Here is a 23,252-nt window from a genome sequence, read left to right on the forward strand (position 1 = left end):
CAGCCTTCCTCTGTGCTGGTACAGACACAACGTCATGGTAACGAGATTACTCCGTATTCTTATTGTATGATTTTCTTTGAAAATGTTAAAAATATAATTGGAAGAGACAGTTGAATGAATCCACCCTGAGGTGCATGCCAGTATCCAGAAACCTCCAGTAAAAATCTAGGCTCTGTGATTGTAGTATTGTGCGCATTTTTGTAATGTGCCAGCCAATTTTTATTTTACTAATTTTTTACGGGATGTGTGCTTCGCTGGCGAGGCCTGCATTTGTTGCCCATCCCTAATTACCCTGAGGTGGTGGTGGTGAGCTGTTACAGTCCAAGTGGTGTAGGTACCAAAATCCTCAGCACTTCTTTGTGTCGTATCCCACTTTCCCTATCCTGTCCATGGATTTGTCGAGATGCCTTTTGAATGCAGTTAATGTACCTCAAATCTATTTCCCTTAATACACTGACCCTACAAAATTTTAGTGATCTGCCTTGAAAGCTCTAATTGTCCCTGAAGCTGCTGAATTCCAGATTTCTACGAATGATGATTCTCGCCCTTAACTGCTGGCCTGCCTGGGAAACATTTTCCTGAGATGCAAATAAAGAGGCTTTGGACTGAGGAAGTTTCGGCCTACCCAGGGCTAATGTGTTGGTATTGGATTTTCTATGAGCTTCAAGGACTGAAGGAACAGCAATCTGTGTGTTGTTTCCAATAAGCCCATTCAGGGTGAAATATAGTTGTTACCTTGAATATCACTAAAATTACCCAGCTAAAACCTAATTAGGATTCCTCTTTTGCCTTGCACTTTCTCGCTGAAATAACTATTGATTTAACTTGCTGTATGGACAAATGGTTATTTGAGAGACTCCAGTGAGCAATGGTTTGTCATATCTGTGCCCCTGTCTAAATGTAGGCCACACTGAACAGTACTGATATGCATAATTGTTTTATCATGAAGGCAGGCAACTTTAGCACGGCAGAAAATTTCCCACACCGGATAAAGGACTCTTGGGCTTGGTGTATTCGTTTGTATTTATGTTTTAAAACAGCTGGTCGGGAAGGACTCAGTGGTTCCTGTTGAAGGAAAGGGCTTAATTGTATTCAGAAATTTGAGGGGGGAAATCACATAGTTTCCTCCATTCCATTCAGAAACCAGTGGACGAAAACACGATCAGTGTTTTAAATAAGAAATTAATTATTTCCAAAGGAAACGCCTGCTAAAATGTAACTGAGATAGAAGCACACCAATTACCACATAAAAATGTTATTCAGAGCTAATCTACGCTATGCAAAAGCACAAACATTCAATTAATTGATCTGATAAATTGACATGTTGCAGTTAGTATTAAATGTTGTTGAAAGAGGGATAATTAATGAGCTAGTCATCTGGATAACAAGACAAGGCAAAATGTAAAAGAAAATAGGCTGGATTCTCTGTTCCTGAGACTAAGTGCTAATGCAACGGAGGATCCGTGGTGTTTCACGACAAACCAATTGGCGCCACAACGACACCGATTCCACTACCAGTGAGGGGCTAGCACCGGCACCGCATGAAACACCCGTGGAATGCACGAAAAACGAAGGAAGAATCGCCGGGTCCATGCTGGACATGCGCAGGGCTGGCAAGCTGCAGCCGCGTATACGCCTACACCCCCTACACACATACCGATTGCGCCCGAAAAGTTGGCGTCGGTTGTGCTGGACTGCGTACCTGTCCACCACGACCCTACAGCACACCTCCTGGCCATCCCCCACTACCCCCCAGCCCTGGCAGAAGCCCCCCGGCCAGCGGCACGGCTCTCAGCAGAGTATGGCGGTGCTAGACACAGGCTGCACGCCCTCTCTCTCTCTGCAGCTATCACACCAGGCTCACAACTGCTGAGACCACACGTGGCCCACGACGTCGGGGACTCAGCCTATCAGACGCAGAGCATCTCGGGTGGGCCTGATAATTATATTCCAACGGGGTTGAGACTGCTCAGTGCGCATTTTGATGACGCCGACATGGAGCATCGCAAACCGGCGTCAAACCGGCACCTGCCGCGATTTTGCTGTCGGGTGCAATTCTCTGCCCAATCGCTGTTCCTGATTTTGGTGTCAGAATCCCTCCCGCCCACCGTGTTAAATTTTTTAAAGTACTTTGTTCGCTTTCTGGTGATGTGTTCACATCTCAGCCGAAAGCATTAGGTTACGTATCATAACAAGCGTCCTTATGAGGTATTCAATTCACTCTTAGCGTGACCCGTAAGGACAGTGCATTTGTTTGTCTGTATCTCTGTCTGCCTTGCATCCAGTTTACTTGCTTCAGTTGCACAACCTTTAGAGAAAGCAAAGAAAGGCAGTAATTTCCTGCTGGTTTTATTAGTATCGTAGCCTGGCCAAGGCCAGATGCCAGGAATTTATAAGCTGCTGCCAACCTATAAAAGCTTTCTTCAGCAGTTGGCTTTTAATTGACCAAGGGAGATGCCTATTTAGATCACTTCTCCACAGATCATACCTGCTGTGTTATTCACCCTGGGGTAACACAGACTGCAACAGGATGCAGATGAACTGTAAAGCATACACCAAACGCAGGCGTTGGTTCAATATGATTTATTGAACTTCTGTAACAATGCACACAGCTGGCTGTGGATTGACACTCTACTACTCTAAGTGTACTAACTCTAACTTACTAGACCAGGCTAGCTCTAATCCACGTGTAGAAGGTGCTGACTGATATATACACCCTGACTGTCACGACAGTTGTCACCAGTGGAAAGAGGCAGAGTGCTGATGCCTCATGTGTTTTATAGTTGGAAGCCCCCCTCTGGTGTTCTGTCTGGTGATTGGTTGTGTTCTGTCCTGTATGTTGATTGGCTAACCTGGGTGACTGTCACTGCCTGTTTTTACCTCATGATGTGCATGGGTGCATATTATGACAATATCCGAGTTGTGACCTTAAAAGAACAGCAACTAAATATTACATCTGATCAGTACTCTCATCCCATGCTATTTGTGAGCCATGCCACAGTAGATCAGATATATATATATTTTAAAGCACAGGTGGACAATCAGTTTCTTAAAGAGTTGAAAATATTGATGTTTCAAGATGTAAGCATTCATAGCTGAAATCTTGACCTTTTTGATGCCAACAGTCTAATATTCCTGGCTGCAGCAGTAGAGTGTGTTCTTTTCTGGCACATTTTATTTCAGATTTCCGATTAACAGATGCCGATACTGCCTCTTTTTCATTACTTCTAAGACACTTACCGACAAAATTGACACTTAAAAAAATAACAAACAGATTGCACCATCCTGCTAACAGAATTGACTTTATAGAAGTGACAAAACAGGTCAGAGGGAAAGTTGAGATCTTTTACAAAACTGAAAGAATAGTGTAACAAGTGGAAAGGACACTCTGTCGAGCACATACCACCAGGTGGTCACCTGATGAAGGAGCTGTGCTCCGAAAGCTAGTGATTCCAAATAAACCTGTTGGATTTTAACCTGGTGTTGTAAGACTTCTTATTGAAATACAGTGGCCAGAATTCTCCGCCCGTTGGAATTCTCTGTTCCCGCCGGCTGTACAACCCCGCTTGCGGGTTTCCCAGCTGCATGAGGTGGCTTCAATGGGAAATTCCATTGACAAGCAGTGGGAGTACATAATCCTGCCACCAGCGGACGGCGCGCCGCCGAGAAACACATGGCTGGGGGAATCAGCGAATCCAGCACGTTGTTTATAGTCAAACAGACAAGCAAGCTAACAGGCTAACAAAACAGGCATGAAAACTATCTCCACCTTTTGTGGTGGAGGCAACAATGCCATAATGTATAGGGATATATGGATAGTGCAACGTACAGATAATCCTTCTGCTTAGACTTAATTCTAATACAATGTAATAGACTGGAGTTTATGGTCAATGGCGGAAACAGTGATACTCATATCCCATTAAAGAATAAAAAAACCTACAGCTGTTTTCCAAAATCATTCAAATATGTTAAGTTGAAATCTCTATCTTGTCTCGACATTTACATGAGTTTGCAACATATAACAAAGGACAAATCAAGAAATAACATCCTAGAATTGACCTGTTCAGTCATCAGAAGAAGGAGCATTTCATGTTCTGTACCGGAGTTTATCAGTGTTCCAGAAAACCTATCCTCTAAAGTAAATGAGGGAAAATAAGTGGAGTTGATCTGAGTTACCAAAGAGATAGAGTTGACTGTTGATTGAGAATTGTTTGACTGAGAAAGTCACACAGCAGTGCCACAAAATGTAAGTCAATAGTTGTACTTGCAAGATTTGAAAAACATCTTTTGACTTCTGCTGAAGCACGTTGTGGTAAGATGGATCTGTTCTGTTCTCTTGGCATGCTATCAATAAACAAGCTCTGTAATGTCTCAGTGAATGTATGGATTATATACATAGAAATAATAGATCTTATAGGCTAGTGTTGATGCAATGTTGATTCATGGTCCTTGATGATTAGTTATTCTCAACCAGAGACTGCAGTTGCCTTTAGCACAATTCCTAGCTCTGGTTATTATCTAGTGTAGGAGTGTAGATAATACTTAAGGGTGGGATTGAGTGGGATTGATGCTGTGTGTCCTCAGTAAAATCTTCTCACTTTCTGGGTTCACACATAAAGTGCATATAAGGTCACTTGAGCAAGGTACCAGGAGTCTGCCGGCTTCAGAGGATTGTCACGTTGACATAATCAGAGCAGGTTCCACTCCTGAGTTCCATTCTCAATAGAAGGTTCATTCTCAATATTATGAATAATTGCAGGAAGGATTTACATAATAGGGTCTGTAATCAAGCTGCAGTAGGTCAACGTGGCCTAAATCACAGCATAGTGGTTACCACTGCTGTCTCACAGTGCCAGGATTGGTTCAATTCTGGCCTTGAGTGACTGTGGAGTTTGCATGTTCTCCCTGTGCCTTTGTAGGTTTCCTCCAGGTGCTGTGGCTTCCTCACACAGTCCAGAGATGTGCATGTTAGGTGGATTAGCCATGATCCATGTGCGGGGCTACGGTGAGGGGGAGTGAGCCTCGGTAGAGTGTCGGTGGGTCAGAGGGTCGGTGCAGACACGATGGGCTGAATGGCCTCCTACCACAATGTCGAGATTTTATGTGTCTTTGCTGGCAAAGGACAAGTTAGTCTCGAGGAGTTCCTAGTAGATTCAGGAATCATGGAAAGATGACTGCAACCTGAGTTGAAAAGCCATGAATGCCTTCAAACACATTTCTCTACAGTAACAACAGGAATTAGAAATGGAATGAGGTTTCTACCCTCAGAAAACTGCATCAGTCTCGAGTTGACTCTGCACCAAGGCAATTGCAGGCCTAAGCATTTTTTTAATTTGTTCATGGTATGTGGGCTTCGCTGGCTGTGCCATCCTTGAGGGCATTTAAGAGTCAAGGGTCTGGAGACCAGACATGTAGACCAGACCAGGTAAGGATGACAGGTTTCCTTCCCTAAAGGACATTAGTGAACTCGATAGGTTTTTACGACAATCAACAATGGTTTCGTGGTCACCTTCTGGACTGACGTTTAATTCCTGATTTTTTAATTGAATTCAAATTTCACCATCTGCCATGGCTGGATTCGAACTCTGATCCCCAGAGCATTACCCTGGGTCTCAGTATTATTGGTCCAGCGATAATACCATTACACCACTGCCTCCTCATATTCATATAAAATGTAGCAACATCATGAAATAGATTTTTAACTTTCAACACTGAATGAAAACTGATAGTAGCGGATCAACTGCCTGTTAGACACCACCACCAAATTCTTCTGTCAATTAAACAGAAAATGCAGCAGTACACTGAGTGCTCAAATGATTTTGGACAAATAAAATTGCTCCTTTTAAATTGCCATTTGCTGAACTAATTGAATGCAACTTACTGATATTATACAAAATAGGATTGGGCAAATGCAAAGTACAATGTAATTATTTTAAAATCTTGCTGCCTTTTGAAAGAAATGATTTTGCTGCTCAACTATCTTAGTGTCTCACAGTGGCGAAATAGGCGGTTGCAGCTGAAATGCAAAGTCTGTTGCACAATTCAGGGACTCGAGTGAAATCAGCCTTAAGTGGTTAAAAGAACGCTGCACCATATGACCCCTGAGATCTGTTAACTTTCTTTTTTCATGTTGTTCTATATATCTTAGAATTTGTCACATTTACTTCATCAAGGATACTCCTTGTATTGTTTTGCAATGATTGTGGTGGTAATTAGCAAAGAATGGTTAGTCACATGACAAGAAAGTAATTGACTCCTCACCATTTCAGGGTTTATATGAGACATTACTTTTCTTCTCAAGGAGAGTCCTGGTGTTATACCCAGATAGTTCTGGATATCTGAGAGTTAGGAACCAGCAGATCTCAAATTATGGGATTCAGCTGTTGGGCTGATTTGATGGAAAAGTTTCGAAGTGTGGTAGTGAGCGGGAATGTCCGTGAGCTTCTCGATGCTCAACCCGGCGAAGCCATCACTGGTATCAAACATTAGTTGGTCCACTTAATCAGGCCCCACCGGCTTCATGCAGCAAATGATGGTCCTGCCGGCTGATTCGCTGGGGCCGTGCCCGCCAGCTCCCTGCCAACAGGGGGAGCAACACTTAAACCGATCTTGCAGAGCAAACCCCAGGCAGCGCGCAGCGAGGAAACCGGCCCCACGATTTGTGGATGCCGATCGGGCCAGAATGTTGGATGCGGTTAAGTCCAGACAGGATGCCCTGTTCCCCCGAGTGGCCCTGAGGGTCAGCCACAGGGCAGCTAGTGTCACCTGGGAGGAGGTGGCAGCAGCCGTCAGCTCAGGGAGTGTCACCAGGAGGACCGGCACCCAGTGCTGTAAGAAGATCAACGAGCTCCACCGGGCCGCATGGGTGGATTGGCACCAGCCCCACCCAACCCCCCGATGACAATGCACCTGGCACCACCCCCGCCAACATCATACTTTGCCCCGGCCCATCCATGTACAGAAGTGCCGCCCACGCCAGCGTCCCCCACCATTCCTCCCATCTCCGTGATGAACTAAGTCTGCGGCTCATGATGCCCCTGCGTGTCCCCGCAGGACTAGTTGGTCCACAACAGACGGGAGACGGCCCAGATGGGCGGCGGGGTGCTGGACATCAGAACCTTCACCTACTATGAGGAACTAGCCTTGGAGGTCACGGGGGTGGCCGACGACAGGTCAGCCTTCGACGTAGAGGTTTGTGTTTGGCGCAGGAGTGAAGATTCACCGGCACCACCCAGATGATCTGTCCCATGTGAGTTGTTAATGCTATACAGAATGACCCATTCCTCCCACTTACCGCATGTCCATTATCCAGCAAGATCTCCAACCAACGGTGCCGGCCCACTGGAGTTGCTTCGTGGCACAGCTGTGATCCCCACCCTCCACCAGCGCAGAGACACACACCTTGGTGGGCGGCAGTAGTGGACACATCTGGGACACATTCTTGTGAGCGCCATACAGTTGCTGATGCACATCAGATGGAGGCAGCAGTCGGAGGTCCGCTGGAACCCAAGACGCAGCTGGGTCCCAGTCAGATGCTGAGCATCCGGACCAGGTTTACCCGGAGCTGATGCGGCCAGGATATTCAGAGGGATATGTTAACGACACACCAGCAAGTCCAGAGTCGATTGGCTGAATCCCAGAAGCTACGGGCGCAGGAGATAGCAGCGGCAATGTGTGGCACCAAGGCAAACACTGCGACCGCATGGAGAGCCTAGTGCCCTAGGTGTCCAAGGTGTGGCTCAGTCGGTGACGGTCATGGCTCAACACTTGGATAGAACATCTGAATCGCTGGGGGATGTGTCCCAGTCTCAGGTAGACATTGCCGGGACACTCCAGAGCATGTCCCAGTCACTGAGGATCATGGCCAGGATGTTGACACCGTGGTGCAAACATTGGGGAGCCGCCAGGGCTGGCAGAGCCAAATGATGTAGGGCAGAGGAGGCTTAATCCTTACCATCATGAGGTGACCCCCAGGGTCCTATGGGCACCAATCGGAGGTGAGAGTATTGGGTGCCAACCTGGAGCCACCCTATGGAGTGCCAACGGTGGCCACCAGGTTCGCCGAGTCCACGCCCCCCCCCCCCCCCCCCCGCCTCCCCGACAATGGGGCACCTTGGAGTCAGCACCCAGAACTGGGTGGCCTGGTGAGGCAGGTGACGCCGGCAAGTGGGCTGGGGCCCTCTGGCCCCAGGATCCCGAGAGGGCACCTGCCAGGGGCATCAAAGGCCACCGTACACGGTAAGCAACAGGCTGCCTCCATCTCTGATGTGCATCCTGTGGGCACACTTAGGCACAGCGGTAAAACATGGAAGGCTAAGAAGATTAAGGATCACTGAGAGGGCACTTGGAGGGAAATGTCATCATCGGGGGCCAGGGGCAGTTGGAGACATGCATGTTTAAAATTTTAAAACGTTGCACCCGAGAAATGTGATGCCTCCGGCACTTTCTTTCAAAATGCACCAACCCCCTGTCTCAACCCCCAGGCTTGGTGGCCCTGGATCCACCCCTTCTTACCAGGTGATGGGTATGAGCGAACATTCGGCAGACAGGCAGGAGTCAGACTATGGTATCGATCATAGATTGAGGAGCACCAGTGCTCAGCAGGTTATCATCACCCTCATGACATTGACAGTGACCTGTTGATAGCGCCAACATAGCCCTGTCACCCTTGGGTGATGCCACACAGACCCTGAGGGGTGGGGGGGGGGGGGGGGTGGAACGACGAACAAAGCTATGTTACATGTGAAGCTGGGAAGAATGAGGGCCTCCCCGATCTTTGGGGCTTGCGGGATCCTCGCCGCTGCCACCTGTCCTCCATCCTCCGGCTGGTCCTGGGGGTCCTCCATGGGCTCATCCTCCAGCTCCTCTTGGTCCGGCGCCTCCTCGCCCTCCCTTTCCATCTCCTCGCGCCGCTGCTGTGCCAGGTTGTGGAGGGCACAGCAGTCCTCAGTGAAGCGGGTGACCCTCTGGGGGGGTTGTACCCTGCAGCGCACCTACAGACATTGGAACCGCATTGAAATTATGCTGCGAGATCTTTTGCATTCACCTGAAAGGGTAAACAAGAGCTTAATTTCACCTTTCATTTAAAAGACTGCACTTCTGACAAGACAATATTCTCTCAGTACTCCACTGAAGTGTCACCACAATCGATGCACAAAGTAAATAAGGAAAATGTATGTTAAATGATTGAACATCTACCAACGTAAAATAGTGGAAGCGACACCACGACCCAGCCCCCCGTGTGAAAGAATTGACTTAGTAGGCGCAGGATGCCGGAATTAAAACGGCTTCAAGGACCACACAATTCTGCTGGAGATTGCTGGCTGCTAATTGTAATTTGTCAATGAAAGCTTTGGATTCGGAAATGCAGTTGAAACTGAAGCTGTAATTAGCTCTGTACTTTAAAGGGATTGGGCGAGAGTTCTTTTTTCTTTCATTCAGCACACTAACATGTTAAATAACTTCCCTCATCTGTGTTTGGCACATGATCTTATCACCCCTTGTCATCTTACACAATGCAACAAAGAATGTGCCTGCAACGACTACAAGAAACTGTCAAACATTCTTCCTTTTATTGTTTCCAAAGTGGCACTAAACAGCAACATCGCCTTTGAACATTATATTAGTGACCTCTACATGCAGCTTTATACCATATTGTTTTGTGTCACAGGGATCGCATTGCAAGATGTTCAGCTGTGAACCTTAACATGGGAAGGTTATACTTTCTTCCAGCTCCTATGATCAAATTTAATCTTGTTAGATGAATAAAAATCCTTGGTACAGAAGCTAACTTGCTCACGGAACACATAATAACACAAGCACAGCGGAAACATAAAAATATCTCTCACAATATCAATGAAATCAAATGAAATTGTTTCATTGACCTTTATGTCAGAGTAACATTTTGGCTAAAATCAAGGAGTATCACACAATTGGTAGTATTTCAGAATCCCTCCATTAACCTGGAGTGCCCACTTTCCTTCTCTAAACACAGCAGGTTTATGACTGTGTTATTCATCATCAGTCTCATGAGTTCTCTGCTGACATTGTATTAAAAATCTCCCCCAAAATGTCGGATTTTATTGTGTTACCTGAAAATCTGAAGAGGCAACGAAGAAGGGGCAGTGAGTCTTTAATTGAAATAATCTCCCAAGATAATGGTCCAAATCTTCCAGTTTTGGGATTGTCAGAGATATTTCAACTTCCATTGCATAATTCTCCCACTCCCCAAGATCCTCCACAAATGTCTCCAACTGTGCGCTGAAGTTGGAGACTTTGGACAGTTTCGGGTACTTACCTGGGTAATCACCCAACATATGTTAGACAGATTTAAACCTAGTCTAACACCTGGGTAACTACAGAACTGACACCCCACTGAATACTTAACTAACCCCCATCTCCCTGACTATGCCCCTGACTCAACTACCTAGCCCCAACCACTCAACTACCCCTGACCTGACCCGACCACCCAACTATCCCCGACCCCCCGCCCTCCCCAACTAACCCCCCCCCCCCCCCCCCGACCTAGCCACACCTCAACCTGACCTGGGTGCCACCCCATCCGAACGCACCCTGATTACCTCTGATGATTTGGCCAACCCTGGACCTGACTCATGACCACCCAACTATCCCTAACCACCCAACCATTCCCCAACCCAACAATACCCCGATTTGAACTGACTACCCTTCCGATCCGACCCAACTAACCCAACCCAATCCAACTACACCTCAACCCGACCTGGGTACCATTCTATCCAACTATCCCTCTTCACCTGACTTTCTCCGGACCTGACGCAACTGCCCCCTCCCCCAACCTGACTATCCACTCATCCACCTGTCACTTCACTATGCACCTCACCCACCTACCACTTCACTCACTCATCTACCATCTCACCCACCTGACACCCTACCTATCTACCACCTCACACTCCCACCACCTCATGCACCAACCACATCACCCATCTCATCCACCTACCCACCTATCCCCGAAACATTTACCTACCCACTCACTCATGCACCCCTTCATTCACTCATTCACTGATATTCATGCACTAACATGCAAACTGAACCTTTAAACTCACCTTATGGCAGCCTGTGCCGTAAAAAAGGATGCATTAATATTCCCTTACCTGTCTTTCCCTGACACCAATTCACCTTGACGAAGTTCCCCCAATGGTCGTTGCACTGCATATTTCTGTGGAAACAGGGCCCGAAAGGTCCTGGTAGAAATGTGCTGCAGCATGAGTGTAGGAAATCTTTGATCTGGGCCATTAATATAAACTGTCATTAAATGATGAAAACTGAAGTGCAGATGGTAACATCTAATTCCTTTCAAACTTCAATCGGCAACAGTATTACGCTTACTACATGTTAGAATCGTTATTGTCCAATCCATTAGAGTGAGTTCTTGAACAGAACTAAAGCTCTGTTGCCAAATGCATTGTTTGGTGTGGTGATGAATAATATAGAGCTGCCTACCTTTGGTGTTGGTGAGTGCTGAGTTAGCTGATCTCAACTGCCCACTACTCAAGATGAGGGTGGTGTAAACAAGTCAGGTGATCTCTGCCCTGGAACTGCTAGTCAGAGTGTATTGAAGGCAGAGTCAGATTCAGCTATGGTGGATTAGCTTGCCATTACTCAACATCGAGCACACTGAGGAACAATAGTCACTCAGGGTAAGTTACTGATGATTTAACCACATCATAATAAAAGCCATGACATTCTTCAGAGGAGGGGGGAGAATTGGTATGGATTAAAAAACAAGTTAATCTTCTCAGAGAATCATGGAATCCTTTCAGTGCAGAAGGAGGCCCTTGGGCCCATCAATTCTGGATAGATCCACTCCACCCTATACCCAGAGTACCCGGAGGAAACTTAAGCAGACGGGGGAGAACATACAAACTCCACACAAACTCCACATAGACAGTCACCCGAAGCCGGAATTGAACCCCGGTACGTGGCGCTGTGAGGCAGCAGTGCTAACCACTGTGCCACCACACCACCCATAAAATAAAATAGCTTTCTTTTGGAGTTTTTTTGATTGCAGATATTAACCAGTGCAAGATCAGAAATTACTTAGAAATGCAGGTATTTCTATGTTACCTGTCCTACAGATTCATGCTGAAACACAGTTCCTTGGATATCAACTATTCTCCAGTATCTTAGGGCAGCACGGTAGCACAAGTGGATAGCACTGTGGCTTCACAGCGCCAGGGTCACAGGTTCGATTCCCCACTGGATCACTGTCTGTGCGGAGTCTGCACGTTCTCCCCGTGTCTACGTGGGTTTCCTCCGGGTGCTCCGGTTTCCTCCCACAGTCCAAAGACGTGCAGGTTAGGTGGATTGGCCATGATAAATTGCCCTTAGTGACCTGGGTTATTGGGTTACTATCAAGGGGATAGGATGGAAATGAGGGCTTAAGTGGGTCAGTGCAGACTTGATGGGCCGAATGAAATGAAAATCGCTTGTCACAAGTAGGCTTCAATTAAGTTACTGTGAAAAGCCCCTAGTCGCCACATTCCGGCGCCTATTCGGGGAGGCTGTTACGGAAATTGAACCGTGCTGCTGGCCTGCCTTGGTCTGCTTTCAAAGACAGCGATTTAGCCCTGTGCTAAACAGCCTCTGTGCTAAATGGCCTCTGCACTGTATGTTCTATCTTGCCCACTGTTCACAATAATGAAGATCACCTCAATATTCAATCTTGGGGATGGGGATGGAGATCACAGCCAAATCCTTTCCATTTTCAGCAGGAGAGTGAGCAGCAATATACGACTCAAGTTCGTTTTTTGGCCTCATATAGATGTTGAGTCTATTCCCAGGACACAACCAATTTCTGTGGAACAACCAATTTCTGTGGATGAGCTCAGCTATCTCAGCACAGATCAGGAAACATTGCTGCAATGTTCCTAGTTTGTACAGATTAATAAAAGATCATGATGTGTATCCATGCACGGAGCCATTGGTTTGTTAAAGCTTGTCCCAGATTGCTTTCTGTTTTGGAAATTAAAAGGGTTAGAAATGTGTGTAATAAGAAAATTATAGTTCCATACTGGAAATTCAGTCTAATTAAGAAAACACGTGTTCGAAAGGGTTTGGAAAGAGTACAGATACATGTTTGCTTCAACTGTGTGTGTGACCAAACACTTCAAATTGCTGATCTGGGCTGCAACGTCCAATGGATTGGTAGTGAGCCAGATTGCCACTTCATATGCAAGCTCTTACCTTGAAATCCAGCCCATACTACCTCATCTGAACATCTGACTCGGGCCAGGCGAGATCTGGGCAGCACGTACGTGGGGCCTAGCATCGAGGGCTGTAGATTTGCAGATGAGTAAGTACTCGCAGCTGTAAACCAGGTAGCTTTAAAGGTCCAGCCAGGTTTAAAAGGTCCTTGACAAGGCAGGGAGAAGGTGAATATAGAAGGTAAGTGGGTAGGATAGTGGGTGGGGGGAGGGGGGGGCACGGGCTGTCATCCCTCTGGTCGACTGGTGGGAGTGGGGTGTCTCTGTGGTGGTGGGGGAGAATCCTGTAAGTTAGAGGATTCCCATCAGGGGCTGTAATCCCTTGGGGGTGGGAGAAGTCCAATGGGGGAGGTATCGCAATGGGGAGGAGTCAGGGGGTGCTGGGTAATCGGGGAGGGGGGAGTTACCTGGGGGGGTGGGGGGTGGAGTGTGGGGGGGGGAAATCCCATGTTGGTTTGATGTGGGTCTGCACAACAGTTATCCAGAAGCTAGAAGTGGTTTTAATTTTTTGAACTTTTTCTGGGTAACTATTGATGTAATACAATCAGAACTATTCAACATTTGCGATTTAAGTCAAATTTTCGGATGATTCTCAATGCAGGCCAATTGTCCATTGGAAGTTTACACTTACCAGGCAATTGATGCGCAAGCCTTAACTAGAAATTTCAAGGAAGGGGGCGGGGTGCGAGGGGAGGAGGAGTGCAATGGGGTAGGGGGTGGATGTTTCTCTGGTGCATCTTTGGGGTGCCCCCCAAATACAATGCCCTGGAGCTTGGACGTTACTGCCCTATATCTCATGAAACATGTACATCTTTTAAGGTGAAAATGCATTATTTACATTGGGATGAACTTTACAAGCCTGAGTACTGGGACAGTTTAGATTTTGAAATATTGACCAATGTTGTACAACATGGGAGAAGGCTCTTTCTCATAGCTCCCAAACTACCATATCCTATTGTACCAGGAAGAATTGTTACAACATGGTCTTCTTCATAATATTTTGAGGAAATGTGCAATCTTATTCATTTCATCACGGCTACAGATGCTACAACCAAATATTTTTGTTTGCTCTTAAAGCACAGAGCAAAATACTCAATAATCCTTTGAGTTAATTTACTGTTCAGCTGATATGACTCCACCAAATTGAAAACCAAGCAAAAAGTAAATTTAGTGGGGGGGTTTTCTTAACTGTAGGTCAATAATATGCTTTCCCTTACTTATGTTTTTATAGCACCTTCACCAATTAGTGTTGTGAAAAAGACGAAGGTCACAAAAAATAGCATCTCCTTGTCCTGGCAGGAGCCAAACCGGCCCAATGGCATCATACTGGAGTACGAGATCAAATATTACGAAAAGGTATAAACTAACTGGTTAAAAGAAAATCCTGTTCCTCATTTCCGTTGTGTGCCTGTGAATTTTCTCGGTGCTAAATACTGGTATAGATTTTTTGATAAACACTGGTATTGTTTCGCTAATTGATAATCACTGGTATTGGATCAATGATTAATAATCACTGGCACTGAATTATTGCTTCATGGGTATAGTTACAAATTAATTAATACAGATTCCGATACCAATAATGGTATATGGGTAAGATGATTGCAAGGTCTTTAATTCCTTGGCATCTAAAAGTGTCTAGCCAAAGGAATTACAATAACCCCTAATATTCCTTCCGCCATTTCTCGCTGGCTTAACGTACGTATGACGAGGGAAAACCATGTACACAGAATAATGTCAGCAAACCTTTCGATTTCTGCTGGTAATACAAAACCTTCAGATGGTGAACAGGAGCAGAAGTCAAAGATCGAAGCAATATTTGACTGGTTAGGCAATTCAATTGAAATCTTCCATTGTTACTGGGATGATCCTTGTTCCTTTTCATTTTTAAATGCCAAGTAGATTCCTGAAGTAAATGCCTCTGATATTTCTGGTGAAGTGGGGAGTGTGCAGCGAGTGCAGAAGTGATTGGGGAATGTATGAGACCAGAGACATGGACTGGCAGGATCTCATTATAATTTATTCTTCCATTTCCTCCCCCAGTGGTAACCTATCAAACTCACAGCCTGGCCAGCTGCCAGGCAGGAAAACCAACACCAGGAGTTGTCAGCTGGGGCCCCTTGAGGCTGATCTCCAGCTGTCAGGAGGGTTTAAAGTTAGAAATCAGGGCTAGCAAGGAGAGGCAATTGGGAGGATGGAAGGGACGGGGACCAGAGGTTGGAACTTGCTGGAATGAGAGGCGAGAGGCAATCAGGAGAGGGGCCAAGGAATTGGCATGGGGAAAATAGAAGCAATCGGGAGGAGTGAAGGCTGGAGTTTGGGGCATGGAGAGGTTGTCAGCTGTTATCATAGCATGGGACAGACGTCGCTACTTGGGGTTTATGATTGTGGCAAGAGGGAGGTTGGCATTGGCAGAGATTAAGCTGAAGACTTCATTGAGGTGCCAGAGGGAGCACTCTTGCTGTTCATTGTCCACAAGGAGTACTGCAAAATGTCACTTACCTTCTGGAGCTAGCAGCTTTTGTCTCACTTTTAATTTTGGGATTTAGGAAACCCATGTGACAGCGGTTAAATTTAAATCAGGCTCCTAATTGCACTGATTTAAATATGTTAATGAAGTGGCCTTCCTCTCCACACCAAGGAACTAGCTGCCAAGAAACTGGCAGCAAGAGTTGGGGTGGGGGCGGTGATGGAGGGGTGCAGCAGTTTAATATTGAGGCTAGCGACTTTGTTTTTGGTAAAATGCAGGCCTGCCTTATGACTGGTGCTGCAGATACAAAAATCGATTCTCTAGCCTTGCACTTGTATTGATCTTGCAAACAGCTGCTTCCTGATTAACAGCGTGCATATTCTGCTTCAATTATGTCATTAATCAGTGAGCAATAATTACTCATTAAACTAGATGGTGCAGTGAGTTAAAATACCATTCCCCCAAAGGGCAGAGTGGAAATCTATTCACTCCAATGGGATGGAAATCTCTTTTCTGTCCTAGCTGTCGCGATTGTGGTTTTATGACCTAGGTCCATTAGTTAACAACCTTCAGCAAAGGCATAAGTTCCTACCGCATTGAAGGAGTTCTGCTCAGCCCATGGTTAACCTGAACTAACCTCAGAATGCTTGGTGTGTTCACAGGTTACCTCAAATGGAATGAATAAGGTTCCTCACTTTGATAAGTAAAGAAAAAATTAACATTTAAGATTTACCGAGAGGATATAGAATTAAGGTGATTGGCAAAAGAATCAGGCGACACGTGCAAATATTTTTTTTTTTTTTACGCAGCAGGTTACAATCTGAGCATATTTGTCTGGAAGGGCAGTGGAAGCAGATTCCGGAATAATCTTCAAATAGGAATTAGATAAATAACTGAAGGAACAAACGAAGCGTCAGCACAGTGACAAATAGACCGAATGGTCTCCTTTGGTGCTGGAGTGCTCTATGAGGTGCTGGCAGTAAGAATCCACACCAAGATATGTGAGAAAACAATTCCCATTCAGAGCCATACTTTATAGCCATACTTTTCTCAGTAATTTTTTCAGTTTTTTCCAGAGGAAAGGTTATAAATCGCAGTTTTATTAAAAATCTTTGAGTGGAAAAGAAAATCAGAAGTGATATAAGGCATGCTACTGATTTGCTATCACTCGTTTTGTGCTGGTCCTCCGTGGATTTCACCCCCTCCGAGTTCAAAAATTCCAGCTACTTTGGTACTCAATTTTGTTTTCCACACTTCTTTTTAAATGTATTTATTTGAGTATAGAACATCAAGACTACTCTATTAATTTACACAATACATAAGATTTACTGTTGTACATCTTGCAGAAAATGGGCCATTAATATACAACAATCAGGCTATTCATGCACTATGATAATTATGGAGTAATGCCTAGGTCATAGGTTTTGTGTTTTATGATGCTGGCTTCAAGAAGTGTTTGTGTGGTCCACAGTAAAAACAAAGAAAGTCTTTTGTAAGGGCCAAAAATTGCTTTAAATTTAAAAAAAACATCCTAAGGAGTGACAATTGCAGTGAAAAACACCTCTACTCAGTTGCAATTGGAATTTTATTTTCAGATGATGCTGAAGAAATGGTGACCAGTGCACGTAAAAGCTGGGATCCTTTGCATGTGTACTAATTAGAGTAGTCGTGTGTAGGTAATAATCGACAAGTTGTAACAGCAGTGTGAAATGACAGGCAACGTGCTGGCTCACTGTTCATCCCATAATATGCTCACTTTTGTATTCCATTATCTCCAAGGCCCAGGAGACCAGCTACACCATCATTAAATCTAAAGAGACCGAGATTGTTGTTGATGGTCTGAAACCCACCACAGTGTACATCTTTCAGATACGAGCTCGCACAGCAGCAGGATATGGGGGCTACAGCCGTAAATTTGAATTTGAAACCAGTCCGGTCTGTAAGTCATTTTATTTACTGTCGTTCCTGACGGTTGCAAAGAAAGTTTCTGCAAATCAATAGCGAATGAGCTTTTTCACAGCCTTGCCTTTGCAGTTATACAGTCTTTCAGGGAATCTATAAATTAAAAGTGTCAGTGCGCAGCTTGACAGGGCCAGGGGCAAAGATTAAAAATGCAATCCGAGCAAATCATAATTTTAAATATTACATTAGGAATCTGATACAAGAGAAATTATGGCAGTAATAAATATGCATAGCAACAGAAAATAAAAGGCATTTCCACCAAGGCGAGAGAGACGAAGCTATTTGTAAAAGGTTCCATGTCAACTTGTGTGTTTGCATAGTTGAGATAAATCAAGGTCAAATTACATTAATGCAATTAAACACATCAGTTCCTTCAAGAATATGAAAGTCTGTATTTTCCTCTGCTAACCATTCATTTTTGAGGTATAATGAGGGAGCAGGGGATGATCTTAAGCTGCATTTTCTCACTGCTTTAAGGACACCAAAGTCAGAATCAAATGAAGGTCCTTAGCCAGCGCACTTAATGACTCAATGTTTCCAGAGATAGCCTCCTAATTGGCGGCCTTCTTGGCTGCAGTCCTTTTAAAGCATCGGAAAAGGTGGGCGGTGCCGAGGCAGGTCAAAAGCCATAAGGGAGATGCCATCAGTGGCATTCATTTGAAAGTACATTTTTTACGGCCAAAGCCATATGGCTCATCGAAGCAGAGCCTCTGGTGCCCCCTCCCCCAGTCACAGACATCATGACAGACAAGGTCAGCCACTGTAACCCTGCCTACTGTTAGATGTTTAGCTGCTGTAGTATAAAGAGTCAACGGTTCTGCTGCTTTTCCACAAAACACCTTTAATTTCCTTCAACAGACTTTGTACAAAACTATCACATCACCTGACACAAGGGCCACCTGATGCCCCTTTACATATCAGTGTCAATTATTGGATGCTTAACATAAACGAGACAACTAATTGGAATGTCCCTTAACCCATTACTTAACAGTCCCCCCTTGGAGGAAAAAAAAAATTAGGTGAAACAAAGTTACAAGAAACTCAAAAACACACACGCAATTTCCCCCCTTCTTTTTTTTTTTCATTTTTGGAAGAAGAAAAAAAACAGTCACAGAAACAGGTGCTCTTCTTAAACAATATCCAAAAGTTTTGTAAAACAGTCTGACAATTGATAGCTACTGTCAACCCATTTAATTTTTGCTATCGCCCCTCTGTCCAACATCTACTTCAAACTTGCGATGTCTATCCTTAACCTTTTTTCATTGACACTTTTTGTAGAGTGCACATTTTCCCATTGGGATTTATTGTCAATGTGACATTCAATAGGTATATTTCCCAAATCCCCTAATCGCAAAATTTCTGTCAATATCTGAGATATATAAAAGGCCATATCCACAAGGCTTAACGTCTCAGCAGCCAAAGTGCTTTGGACCACTCTCCTTATTTTCTTTGTTTCACACACAAGAGGGCAACATTTGCCATTGTTCCCCAAAAGGAAAATTATAAAACCTCCTGCGCTTGAAACCTCATCACATAAATTTGCATAGGACGCATCACTATAAACTATGAGTTTCAAGTGCCTATGGTCAACTAAAACCGGGAACCTCAAAACACACTCCTGCATCTTTAGTTTGACCAATGCTTTATTTGCTCTTATTATGTCTTCCACTTTGGGATCATTCATTTTTGTACTCAACTCTAAGACATCAAAACTCACGTCCGGTCTAGTCTGTCTACCGAACCAATTCAGTTGCCCAATTAAACTTCACAGTTGCTCTTTTTCCATCTTTGAAACCATTGCGTCTTTTTGTGAAACCTGGCCACGACTAATTGCTATTGAGCTGATGCTTTCCAAATAGGATTGCTGACATAAAGTTGCTCCTAACTTAGTCTGTCCGATTTCTAGTCCAATATATTTAAATGTACTGGAAGCCTGACTTCCAACCCGGAGTTCTTTCCTCAAACCAGAGATTACAATAGCTTCAAAATCACTAGTCCCACCCCACAAAAATCATCGACATGCATCATAAAGATGCCAGAAAGATTTCCTTTATAGTGCCAGTAAAACATTGCAGGATCTGCTTCCAACTGGCAACAGCCTAACTTTAACAAAACTGATGTTACTGAAAAGTACCAGATTCTAGATGCATCATTCAATCCATATACACATTTGTTCAACTTCCAGAATATCCCTCCTGTGTTAGCTGCCTCTTTTGGAGGACGGAGAAAAATGTCTCTTTGGAGCTGATGCCCTTGCAAAAAGGCAGCTTTTATATCTATAGATTTGCATTCCCATGCCTTTGTGGCTAATAGAGCCAAGAAGATCTTTAAAATAGCCTTTCCTGCTATAGGGGAATCTACCCTTAAATCCTGATCTTCTAAGTTTTCTTCAAATCCCCTTGCCACAAGCCTGTCCTTTGCCTTACAAGTTCCATCCGGAAGAACCTTTTCCGTACAAATCCATCTGTGGGATAGATCTCTTTGTCCCCTATCCGGTACTTCCGTGTATACCCCAAATTCACTCCAACTATGCAGTTTGGCATCTTTAATAACTTTAATAATTTATTGGAAGCCACCAAAATCTCATGTGTATGTGGGCTTCTACTCCTATTATTCTTCATAGTCTTAATCATGTTCCGAGATCTTGATAAACTACGTCCCCTCTCCCGCCTGGTATCTCGTTCTGTACTGCTACTGCTTGATCTTTCCCTTCTGCTGTGGGATGTCCTTTCAATATTTCTCGACCTTTTCCTGCGGACCAGTTCACTATCCAATGTACTATCAGAACTGGCACTGCGTTTCTGTGCCCTCTTTTTTGAACTTTGTTTTCCCAATCCATTGTATTGATTCCCTCCACTGAATGCTGTACATTCAACCAATGTTTATACTTTCCAGTGGCCTTCCCTGCTCTACTAATAACAGTTGCATCCTTCCATTGACTAGACCCTTCAGGCAAGTATGTCATTTTTGTACCAACTTCTGGCATTCGCCCTTTCGGAAAAATGGCCTTTTCTAATTCATCAGAAGTGTTGTGTTCCTCTACAGAAACCCTGTCTATATCAGTTAATTGGTCCTCATAGTTCTGTAACACGTGTGTACCAGATTACTCTGGTTCCTCGTCATGTCTGTCTGCTCTGTCTAAATTTGAAAATTTGTAATCTGTACCCATTATCCTTGATGAATGTACCCTAACAGTTTGATTACCATGTTGCAAAATAATTGTTTTGCCATCTATGCCTATGATCTTCCCTGGGCCTTTCCATTCATTTGAATTGTCTCTCTTATAGTATACCATGTCTCCTTGCTGAAGAACGGCATCTGATGGCCGTACATTATGTCTTAAAGCTCTGCAAATTCTTTCAGAGATTTCTGCTTCCAAAAAGGCTTTTCTACTGCTATGTAATGCATTTAAATGCTCAGCAAAACCAGAGCTAATTGTAGACCCTTCCCAAGCTAGAGGCTGGTCATCTAAGATGGACCGAATTTCAGGGTTTCTACCAAACACTAATTGATAGGGACTATAGCCCCCAACCATCTGCAATGAATTCTTTGCAAGTACCGCCCATGCTAAAGCTGAATTTAACTTGCAGTTTGGTCTATCCGCCAAAATTTTCTGGAGCATGTCATCTATTACCGCGTGGTTTCTTTCACACACACCATTACTAAATGGGATTTCCGCAGCCGTATTCATAACTGTGATATTCACATTTTCACACATACCCCTAAACTCATCATTAGCAAATTCTCCCCCATTGTCCGTAAGGAATTTTGCAGGTGGGCCCATTCCTGTCCCTATCCATTTTTCCACAATTTGATCCAGAATTACGCTCTTCTTTACAATCGTTGATTGACTAAATCTGGTTGCTAAATCTACAAAATGCAAAATAAATATATTATTGGCTTTATCCCAGATCTTAAGGTCCATGGCCACAATGTCGTCAAAATCCTTGGCCAAAGGTAAGGTTACTATCGGTCGTGCTGGTGTCCTGCTTTACTTCCTACAAACTTCACAGCGATCACTCACCTGTTCTATCAATTTAGTATAGTCTTCATCCCTTACCCCTGTATCCTTTAATACATTTTTCAGCCTCCGATGAGACGGATGCGCATATTGCCTATGCAGTTTTAATACAACAAGCTTTTTATCAGCTAAAGTCCCATTTTCAACTGCCATTAACACATCCTTAACGACTGTATTTGAAATATTATTTGGCAGTAATGGAATACAATAGTGTCCCGACTGTGTAAATTGTAATGCCACCACCTTTCCAAAAACTGTCGCCTTATCCTGTTCTATATCCAGTTTCATGTGTGCTTTCTTCATCGACGGTCTGCTCAGAAGCAAAGGTATCTCACTTGATACAACATCCGTGCTAATTAAATGATTCACTCCGGCAATATTGCAAGGGATCACCACTCTTTTCAGCGACTTCAGAGTATTATCATCCCCAAACCTGAAACTTGTGGATCAAATTCCTTCACCTTGTTACAATTTTCAGCATTCAAGGAGTCCAGGTAACATTTTAACCAGTCAATTCCACACACACTAGATGTGCAGCCACTGTCCAATACAGCACAATTGAACGATTCTGCAACCAACACCCTCATTACCGGTGTAAAATTGCTTGTTAATAGGACAATGCCTTTTTTCTGGTCACTATCTTTTTCCTCTTCTGACTCTTCTGTGTCATGTGTCGCTTCAAACACTCTATTATAACGTGTTGGGCAGTTGAAAGCATAATGGTATCGAGAATCACATCGAAAACATCGATTTATCATACTGGGTTTCATCTTCCGATTGTAGGTTCTAACTGGGTTTCTGTCTTCATACTTTCCGGGTCCCAATCTCCCTCTATAGTCTTGGAACCTGTTTGTAGCCGTGCGATTTCACCATCCTGTTAGTAGTGTGTCTTCCATATTCTGCTTTATTGCAGGCTGACCTATTTGGGTCATCAGAGCCATCGGAATCGAATGTTTCCCCAGAAACCTTTTTAAAGCTTCTGTCATCTGATCGAATAAGGTATCCTTATCCGCAAACTGAACCTGTCAAAACCAGGAGCCTATCCATGTTGCTCACTCTAGCACAGTCAAGTAATTTAAAGGCCAACACAGACTGTGGAAATTCCAGGTTGTGTTTCTGCAGCCTTTTATATAGTCTGCCAAATTCCATTATATAGTCTTCCATGGAGAATTCGTCTATTTTCCGGAACCTATCAAAATCCGACCATGCTTCATAAGCACTTAATAAGTCATCCTTTTTATAAATCTTATCCATGTAACGTAATAGAGTCTCCAGACCTTCTCCGGAGTCTAACTCTTCCAATTCCAGCTCAGAAAACACCTTGCTTTGAATTTTACTGTCATAAGGTAAAGAAAGAGCCAATGCCATACCTTGTTTTCTCTTTCCCAAGGCCAATGTTACCTTAGTCCACATAACTACTGCATTTCTCCATTGATCGTACAATCCCCCTTCAGAAAATAAGGGCGGGTAGTCATATCCAGCCACCTTTATCCTCAGTTCAGCCATTTTTTTTTTTCTCACTCACTCCTTGGTTTGGTCTGGAAAAGTTGTATCTTTCAAC

At 44.3% G+C, this 23,252-nt stretch overlaps 1 protein-coding gene across 5 annotated transcripts in view; it reads left to right on the forward strand.

Moving 5' to 3' along the window:
* Positions 1-23,252, forward strand: part of LOC140429747 (ephrin type-A receptor 5-like) — a 457,733-nt gene that overhangs the window by 298,678 nt on the left and 135,803 nt on the right. For 4 of the 5 annotated variants that reach the window (XM_072517112.1, XM_072517108.1, XM_072517109.1 and 1 more), the window contains 2 exons: positions 14,473-14,597; positions 17,488-17,647. The exons of the other annotated variant lie outside the window; for it this stretch is intronic. In XM_072517112.1, coding sequence (XP_072373213.1) covers positions 14,473-14,597; positions 17,488-17,647 — 285 coding nt within the window. The remainder of the gene's footprint in view (positions 1-14,472; positions 14,598-17,487; positions 17,648-23,252) is intronic. 5 annotated transcript variants of the gene reach the window in all.

Source organism: Scyliorhinus torazame, chromosome 9, assembly GCF_047496885.1.
Source record: "Scyliorhinus torazame isolate Kashiwa2021f chromosome 9, sScyTor2.1, whole genome shotgun sequence".
Taxonomy (NCBI): domain Eukaryota; kingdom Metazoa; phylum Chordata; class Chondrichthyes; order Carcharhiniformes; family Scyliorhinidae; genus Scyliorhinus; species Scyliorhinus torazame.